At 38.8% G+C, this 10,127-nt stretch overlaps 1 protein-coding gene across 1 annotated transcript; it reads right to left on the bottom strand.

The window, feature by feature from the left end:
* Nucleotides 1-4,158: 4,158 nt before the first annotated feature.
* Nucleotides 4,159-5,292, bottom strand: LOC133876726 (uncharacterized). Its single transcript, XM_062314978.1, has one exon. The coding sequence runs from the start codon at nt 5,290-5,292 to the stop codon at nt 4,159-4,161; it is 1,134 nt and encodes a 377-aa protein (XP_062170962.1).
* Nucleotides 5,293-10,127: the final 4,835 nt, after the last annotated feature.

Consider the following 10,127-nt stretch of genomic DNA (forward strand, 5'->3'; position numbering starts at 1 on the left):
CCAATGGTGGTGGCTAGGTCGCACTAGACTGTATAAACGGAGTGGTTATAACTGCTCCACAGTTACTAACTGCTTATAACTGTAAACCGCTTAGGCGGTTAGCGGTTTTAGGAGTAGGTGAAGGCAGTTAGTAACCACTAACCGCCAACCTTTATATATATATATATATATTGAAAAAATTAAATATATTAAAAATTTGTTTGTATTTGGTTGTTTGAATTTATATTTAGATTTGTTAATTTTGTACCAAAGGTCCAATTTTTATTTTTTATTTTTTTGAAAAAATTAAAACCTACCTAAAAATTGGCTCAAAGTCCAAATTAAAAAGCAGTTTTCAAACCGCCGGTTATAAACATAATAACCACTAATTGCTTAGACGGAGGCAGTTGCGATTGCGATTATTAAAATTAAATAACCGCCTTAGGATGTTAGCGAATTTAGCCAATAACAGTTAATCGTAACCGCTTGTACACTCTTACGTCGCCATGGCCAAAACTAGAGAATCTAGCCATTGCAGTGGCTAGGTATAACCCAATCGCAACGGATGTGCAACCCAGCCACAACGGCTTGGCAACCCAGCCATGGTCGCAGATGGATCATGCCTAACCATTGGGCATGCAACAACTACAACCCTTTTCTTTTTCTCTCTCTTTTTTTTTTTAATTTTTTTTATTACTCTAATCAATTTTATAATAATAATAATTGTGTTTTCAAAAGCATTTTTCTTTTGTTTTAAAAAAATTGAGTATTTATCTATATATATCAAAAAAAATAAATAAATAAAAATAAAAAATTGAGCATTTGTTTTGAAAACATTCTTCTATGGAAGTGGAAAGATTTTATTTTTTTTTTTAATTTGCGCTTTTTGTTTAGAAAAGTGTTTTCAAAAACCAATACTGAAAATTGTTTTATTTGGGATCATATCTGAAAAGTGGATTTTTTTTTTATTTTTTTTTTTTTTAGCAAAAACATCATTTAAATGGCCAATCAAGCATAATTCAAAAGATACAAATTTCTTACAAATCAGATTTTCAACAAACCATATATAAAAATGACATGTGTCATTTTTTTTTTTTTTTTTTTTTGAACAAAGTAGCCAATCTTCATTAAAGTAAACAAATTGATCCCAAAAAAATGGGGATCTAGGGAGACAAAGTCTCCCTAAGTACATCATTCAAAATAAAAGTGGGACATTCTTCAAGCCAAACACCGTCCATCTCTTTAGTAGAGGCCTCTTTTGCTAATAGGTGAACAACATTGTTAGCCTCTCTACTGACATGAGAGATAGAAACTTCTCTTAGTCCTTGCATTTCCATGTTTATACCTTCCACAAAAAGACCAGAAACGTCATGTTTTGGGAATCTTGAGTTCACGTCATCTACAACTTGTTTTGCATCCCCTTCCCAAATAATCTCATAAAATCCCACATCTTTACAAAATATCACTGCCTCGTAAGCTGTCATAGCCTCTGCTAACTTTAGTGCAGCTACAACCTTTTTAGTGAGGGACTTTGCTCCAAGGACGTTTCCAGAATGATCTCTTGCCACAACACCAATGCCAATCCACTCCTTTGGAATGTTAATAGAAGCATTCCAATTGACTTTAATAAGACCATTAGGAGGGGGGCACCAACCTATTTGGGGACTAGGAATGGTCTGCAAAGTTTCCAAAGAAGCGAGATCACCCCCCTTTTTATTGCATCTTTGATACTCCTCAAGGTGAGCCACTGCCTCTGAGTATATAATTCGTGGATGGGAGAACGATGACTAAAAACTGAACTTATTTCGCCTTAGCCAGATTCGCCTTGCAATAACCGCCATTAAGTTTAGATCTTCCAACTTCAGCCGGTCCAAGCAAAATTCCATAAATTGCATAATCTTGTCTCCATTAAAAGCACATTTTTGAAAAATCGTAGATCCACTTCCCCACACATCTTGGGCAGCCGGACAAGACCACAATACATGTACCACCGTTTCCTCTTCTCTGCAGCAGCAAGGACACATACTCTCTTTCACCATTTTTCTCTTTCACCATTTTTCTCTTTAAAAGGTTGCACTTTGTAGGGAGAAGATCATTACAGGCACGCCACATGAACATTTTAACAGAATTTGGAACCTCCAAATTCCAAATAACCTTCCAAATTCTGTTAACAAAGGAATCACTGGATGCACTTCCCCTCCCCCTAAAAATATTTTCCATGCCTATATGGTATGCACTCCTTACTGAGAAAACCCTATCTGTGGTGCCCAGCCAAACAAGTTTATCCGGAGGAAGAGAAGGGCACAAAGGCATAGAAGCAATTACCTTTGCCTCATCTAGTAAGAAAATGGAATTGATAAGCCCCAAGTTCCATGTGTGAGCCTCTTGATCAATAAGGGTTGCTACAAGAGAATCTTCAGGAATGACCGTGGGAGGAGACTGAACAGCATGAGTAATCGGTGTTGGTAACCACCTATCCTTCCAAATTTTCACATTACTCCCATCACCAATTCTCCACACCAAACCATCTTTGAGCAATTCCCTTGAAGATAACAAACTTTTCCACACATAGGAGGGTCTATTTCCTAATTCAGCCGATAAAAAAGAATCATGAGGGAAATATTTGCCCCGTAGCACCTGACTAACAAGGGAACGTGGAAACTTCAAAATGCGTCAACCTTATTTAGCAAGAAGTGCCTTGTTAAACATAATCAAGTCCCTGAATCCAAGACCCCCCATAGTTTTTGCTCTTCCCATCCTCTCCTAACTCATCCAATGCACCCTATCGTCATTTGCCATATGCCCCCACCAAAACCTCTGCATCATCCCCTCAAGATCCCTGCAAAGAGAGATAGGAATAAGAAAAACACTCATACTGTATGTAGGGATTGCCTGCACCACCGCTTTTAGAAGGATTTCTTTTCCCGCCTGAGAAAGGAACTTGATCTTCCAATTATTGAGTCGTTGCTGCACCCGGTCTTTAATACTATTGAAAGACTGAATCTTAGACTTCCCAATAAAATAGGGCAGGCCCAGATATTTATCGATCCGTTCAACCTCAGAAAAGCCCGAGGAACTAAGGATCTCCTGTCTTTTGGATTCACAAGTATTCCGGCTAAAGAGAATCGCAGTCTTTTGGAGATTTAGTTTCTGCCCGGACCCATTTTCATAGATTTCTAGAATCCTCATTATGCGTCTCCATTCAACCGAATTAGCTTTGCAGAAGAGCAAGCTATCATCAGCAAATAACAAATGGCTAATATGGGGACTTCTAGGCGAAGAAGGGACCCCTGTAATGACACTCACTTCCACTGCTTGGCTTAACAAAGAACTCAAAGCTTCAGTACAAAGGAGAAAAAGATAGGGTGAAATTGGATCTCCCTGTCAAATTCCCCTCGAAGGAACTATATTGCCCACCGATTGGCCATTAACCACCACAGAATAGGAGACCGACCGAACACAAGTCATAACTAGATGAATCCACCGATCATCAAAGCCAAGCTTAGACATCACAGCTTCCAAAAAAGGCCATTCCACCCGGTCATAAGCCTTGCTCATATCCAGCTTCATCCCAATAAATCTGACCTTACTCCACATATGGGTCTGCATCGAATGCATAATCTCAAATGCTACAATAATATTGTCAGTGATTAACCGCCCAGGAATAAAAGCACTCTGGGAAAGGGAAATAATTTCTGGTAAAATCTCTTTTAATCTATTGGCCAAAACTTTAGAAATTAGTTTATAAATAACATTACATAAACTAATTGGTCTAAAGTCAGTGACACTACAAGGAGAATCGACTTTAGGAATCAAAACAATATTTGTGGCATTAATCTTGGGATCTAAGACACCAGTTTGAAAGAAATAAAGAATAGCATTGCAAACCTCCCCATGAATTGTTGCCCAATTCTATTGAAAGAAACCAGCTGAGAAGCCATCAGGACCCGGGGCTTTTAGGGCAGCCATCTGGTTTAGGGCAGTAGAAATATCATCAACTGTAAAATCTGCTAAAAGCTTGCTGTTCATAGCTCCCGTCACTTTGCACTCAACAAATCTGGTGCTAGCCTCCACATCCATGTTTCTTCCAGCCGTAAATAGAGATTGAAAATAATCCACAAAAGCCTCTTCAACTGACCCCTGAGTGGAGCAGTGTCTCCCATGTTGATCCATAATCCTCTACACCACATTTCTCCTGTGCTTTTGACTTGCACTGGCATGAAAATATTTTGTGTTCTTATCACTCGATTGTAGCCAGTTTTCCTTAGCTCTTTGTCTCCATTTTAAATCTTCCTGTTGAAGGAGATTTTGCAGCTCATCTTTAATCTGGTTCTCCTTGTCAATATCAAAATTATCTTCCTGCATTTGAAGGAGTTGAAGTTCCCTCTCCTTTTTCACAATTTGATCCTCCACTTTTCCCCCTTCCTTTCTCACCCATTTCTGGAAAGCACGTTGACAATACTCCAGATTATTTTGAACTTTTCTCCAAGCCAGTTCACAATTATTTCGGGTCCTCCAGACTTGCTTTACCAGTTGGGAATATTCCTGGTGTTTCTCCCAGCTTGCCTCATATCTAAATTGCCTCCTTTCTCTCCAAGACATTTCATTATTTTTAGAAAAAAACACTAGGAGGGGATTATGGTCAGACTTAGTTCGGGGCAAAACTTCCACAGAGACGACATCAAAAGACCCACTCCATTCTTTGTTAGCCACTGCTCTGTCTAGCCTTTCCCTTGTAATTCCATTACCCAGCCTCCCATTACACCAAGTATATTTTGGGCCTGTGAAACCCAAATCTAGCAAACAACAATCATCCAGCACCTTTTGAAAAGAGGCCATTTGCCCCCGAGGGCGAACTGTGTGACTAGACTTTTCAGATGAGGAGACGATCTCATTGAAATCGCCTAAACAAAGCCACGGTTTCGGGGTTAGAGTAGCCAAGTGCCTAAGCAAACTCCATGACTGCGGCCTCATTTGGACTTCTGGATGTCCATAAAAACAAGACAGCTTCCATGCAATACCACCATTTGGCTCTTTAACAACAGCATTGATATGACCACAGCTGAAATTCTGAATTTCAACCAGAGCCGAGGATTTCCATAGGAGAATTAAGCCTCCACTCTTTCCACGGCAATCCACAACGAACATGTTTTCCATTCTAAGCTTCAAAGGGAGACAACGTACCTTCTTACTAGTCACTTTGGTTTTCATTAGAAAAACCAAAGAGGGCCTCTTGTCCTTCACCATCCGGCAAAAGGATTGAACTGTCTGGGGGTTGCCAAGCCCCCGGCAGTTCCAGCTGTAGACGATCATTGCTCACAGCGGGGCTGTTCCACATCCTCCGCCGAAGTGCTCCTGCCTAGATTGCTACACCTTTCATAACTTCTTTGTTTGTTTGAATTTCCACATTCATTAGCCACAACAAACTTCCGCTTTCCATCCTGAACTTCTCCCACCACATCAGACGTCCCCACTGGATAACCCTCCTTCAGCACCTTTCCATTCCGCTGCTTCCATTTCTGCTGCCTGTTTCTGCTTGACCCATGAGGAAAGCCCCCAAGAGATTTCCGAATACTTCCTTTCTGGCCCTTGAAAACAGATCCTAAACCTTCCACTTTTCCTGTTCTGGATAATGAATTAAAAGGCTTACGCGTGGCATCCTGTTTTAAGTTTTTAGGGACAACGGAAGGAAAATACGAAGATGCCTTCGGGTCCCATTCAACCTGGACTTCATGCAGCCCATCACCTATAGCCTGCCACTTCATCCGGCCCAATTCTGAATCCCAATTTCCCACATACTAGAAGGAGGCCCACCCCCATGGTCTTTTAATAATTCTTGACCCTTCTCTTGAATTTTAAATGAAATATCGTCAGAGGGTAGGTTATTTTCCATAACCGTTCCCCTCATTAGATGACCATTTAAAGCCTCAATTTCTTCTCTTCCGCATCCCTTATACTCCGTTTTTTCCTTATCAACTCCCTCAGAATCCACCATGAATTCTTTCCTATTCTGTAACGCTCCATCCATTACTGGGTCAATTAAACTCTAATGGGAATTAATCTCCCGGAGATCAAGCTTCATAACGCTCGAACCCGAAGATCCCGGGCGTTTCTCCAATGTCTCCCGCCGATCATGCTGTCCTGGAGAAGGGTTTGAATTCTGCGAATCTCCGTTACCGCCAGAGGACATCTCCGCCGCCATGAGCCCACCGTCTGAATCCGAAAACTTGGCCTTGGAACTGAGATTTGAACTCTCCTTTCCCCAAGAAGCAAAGCCTCCCTTCCATCTGCGAAAAACGGGAGGAACTCTGAGCCAAGGGCCAAAACGGGTGTCTCCAGATAAGCTTCCCTCACCCTTCAAGCTTTTTGCAGCACAGCCCCACCTACTATGGCGCACCACACCACAGTTATAACAGAAATTAGGTAGCTTCTCATATTTAAACTTCACCCAAGTAGACTTGTTCCTAATATTGATTTTCCGACCCCTGTCTAATGGTTTTGTAAGATCAATGATAATTCAAACGCGTAGATACTCCCCCCATTCAGCCTCCCCATCGTTCTAATCAACTTCTACAACTTCTCCCACAGTTGCCCCAATCTGTTCCCCAATATCCAGACCCATGCATGCCAAGGGAAGGTTATACATCCTTACCCAAAAAGCTGCTTTTTCAAAAACTAATTGAGAAGGAGGAGTGAAACCATCAAAAGGCATCACAGCAAAAAGATTTCCATCAAAGAGCCATGGTCGCCTTTCAAGGATATCTATTTTTTCCCAAGAGTTTTCAAACTCCATCAAAAATAAGTTATCTCCCAACATCTTAAACGCAATCCCCCCGAGAGTCTTCCATGCCCGCATCATGTGGACCCTAATGTAATCTCTCGGGACACTCTGTCAGCTAAGAGTTTTCCCACAAGGCAGGACTGGCCCCTACCAGAGATGGGCTCAATACGATCATCCCCAATCTTTACTTATGTATCTTCCCGTTCTGATAAGGTAAAATTCCCCCACATAGATGATAAGTCCTCCATAACTCACAAAGAATTCACCTGAAAAGAAAGAAAGAGAAGAAACAGCAGTCAAAAACTCCTGACACTCTTTACTGGAAAGAAGACACGAACTCTAGACCCAGTGGGGGCCAGATGAAAAGGCTTCAACTCTAGGTCTGAGAATAGAGCGCTAGAGAGAAGAAGGACATGTGTCATTTAAACATGTGAGAAGCACATATTTTTTTATTAATGGTATTAAAAAAGTGTGTAAGAAGCACATGCTATTTAAATAACATGTGTTTCTCATATGTCAAGGGACACATATCAATCTTATATGTGGGTTGTAAGAAATTTTTTACAAACCAGTTTGTCGGAAATTTCTATCGTAATCCAAATGAGTTTTCAAACGTGACTTTCACCATTAACCCCTTTTAAAAAATAAAAAATAAAACACAAATGTTTTTCAAAAAATATCTCTCATCTTCGTATGAGAATGTTCTAAAAAGACGTGCTCACTTTTCCAGATGTGGAGACTAGTCTTGTTACTTGTAATTTTTTTTTTTTTTTTTTAAGAAAAAAAAAAGGTGGAAGCTACCTTTCTAGAGGTGGATCTCCCCTCCCTATCTTTGGTGTCTACCTCCGCAGAGGGTGATGGTGAGGTATGGGACTACATCCCTCTCACTCTCTATAGGGGGGGATCTTTATTCTGTCCACCATCGCAAAGGGCAGTCGGTGAAACTCTACACCCTCCGTAACGCCATATTTGGATAATCATATTATTTACAATATCCACGTGGTGCTACTACTACTTTATCAGGCAACAGAATATATTGTACCAATATCAACTAGGACTCTAAACTGAAACATATTCAATTTCATTCAAAAATTATTTTCATCATTTGTTCCATACATTCAACTTACTATCATACATATATGCCAAGTTTTACTAGCTAGGACATACAGTATTGTGTGAACAAGAAATAATTTAGGTGAATTGGGATCTTTTAGAATTATTTAGGTAATCTATCATGTAGATTTTCTAAAATACCATCATTATTTTCAAATCAAATAGTTAGAATTTTACCATATCAACATTTATCACTTCTAACAACTCAACAATTATTACCTTACTATTTATCATATTTTTTGTATTTTAAAAGTTACAAATGTTAATATGGCAAAATCTCAACCATTTAATCCAAAAACAATTATATTTTCCAATTAAGCTATTGCGGGCTTGTCGAGGTACTCAATAGGTACACCTTTTCAGCTTTGTCCACGTCGGCATTTAGTGTTGTGGCTAGTCGGACTAACTGATCTGCCCGACGATTCTACTCTCCTGATACTTCTCAATTTTGAATCTCTTCATTCTTTCCTCCTTGTCTTATACTCTCTCGATACATGCCCGACTACTAATTGTGAATCACTGCACTACATGGTGAGGAGAAAACCAAGCAGTACAAAGTGTGGCTTCAGGCTCAATCACCGAAGATATTTTATGGGAATAATATAGAATGATACGATGATGTCACAACAAAGAAGCAAATGGAAGGTAGCAAGTCTTGTGAGAGAAGTAAAACAAGGGAGAACATTAGCTGAAGATCAGGAGTGAGAATGTTCAGAAGATGACATCTACCACTCGTTATGGCCACTATGAGTTTTTAGTCATGTCATTTAGGTTAGCTAATGCCCCAGCGGGCTTTATGGACTTGATGAACCGGGTGTTTCAGGAGTACCTCGACTAGTTTGTGGTGGTATTTTGGTGTACTCTAAGAGTCGTGAGGAATACGATGGTCACTTATAGATGTTCTTGTGAGTACTCTTGAGTCTTGTGAGAAAAGATTGTATGCCATGTTTAAGAAGTGAGTTTTAGTTGAAGCATATTTCACTCCTTGTGCACTTAGTATTCAAGTAAGGTCGATGTGGTGATTAAATAGGAGAGGCCAACCAATGTGACACTCAGCGGCCACTTTAGTGACCCTACAACAAAGAGGGCCACTCGACCTCCGCTCAAGTGGGCCTATAATGTTTTGAAAAATAAAAAAGAAAGAACAAGAGAGGAAAAACCAAATGAGTTTTTTTGGTTAAGAATGGTCTAGTTAGTTTGAGTGTCGTTATTAGCATCAAAATTTGTAAGAGAACTCACTTGTGTGGGTGATTAGAGTAATGCTACATATACAATTATTTTACAACTTTTGATATGGGTCAACATATATGTGATTGAAGCTCAAAGTTGTAAGCATTTAATATCCTAGCATCAATCACATATTTATGTATATCATACCAGAAAATTCAAACCTCCGGTCATATTGTAAAATTTCTTAATTTTAAATATCACGCTTTTCTCTCGCATTTTGGGGATTTTGAATTTTTATTTCTATTAGTATTATTTTATTAATCCGGCTCCCCCTCGAGAGAAAAACTTGACTCCATTATGGATCTTTAACAATTTTTATAATATGGGCAGTTTATCTACTTTTAGACTATTAATTTATTTTTTTAATTTGTTTGTTTTTATCGTCCAGTGAAGCATCATTGACTGATATGGGTAGTTTATACCTCTTCTTTATTTTTTTTTCTTTTTTCTTTGTATTCCTGGAGTCTCATTTGGTTTATAAGGAAAATTTGATCTCAGGTCTCTCATTCGACAAATAAAAAAAACTGCTTCAGAAAATATATATATATATATATATATATATATATATATATATATATAGAAATGAGTTAGAATTTGTGGGTTTCCAAACATGCCCATTTCTTGATACTTTCAATTTGGTTCAATAACCAACAGGAAGCAAAGAACCAAAAACAAAAAATTCTTGCAAGCAATTTCATTAGGTACCTGCATGGCAAATAGCAGAAGATTAGGAAAAGATCAGTTCATGCAATAGATTTCTCTCCGAAAAATAGCTTTTCCATAAGCAAGTTCTCTAAAGCCGTCATATCACCATCCACCATAAAACTGTTTTTTTTTTTTTTTTTTTTTTTGAGAAAAGTGAATATTTCCTTTACATGATTTGAAAGGGGAAGAAAACAAAGACAAATAGTAAGAATATGAAGTATAAATCTAACAACAGCACATCAAGCATGAAATTATTTATTCCATTCATCATTTCTGTTTGTTAATTCAAAATTCATTTCTAAAGAAACGAGTGAAAAAA

This window comes from Alnus glutinosa, chromosome 9 (assembly GCF_958979055.1).
Source record: "Alnus glutinosa chromosome 9, dhAlnGlut1.1, whole genome shotgun sequence".
In the NCBI taxonomy this organism is placed as follows: domain Eukaryota; kingdom Viridiplantae; phylum Streptophyta; class Magnoliopsida; order Fagales; family Betulaceae; genus Alnus; species Alnus glutinosa.

Excerpts from the sequence above, each read along its gene's own strand:
- LOC133876726 (XM_062314978.1), bottom strand. The coding sequence starts at position 5,292 with ATGATCGTCTACAGCTGGAACTGCCGGGGGCTTGGCAACCCCCAGACA.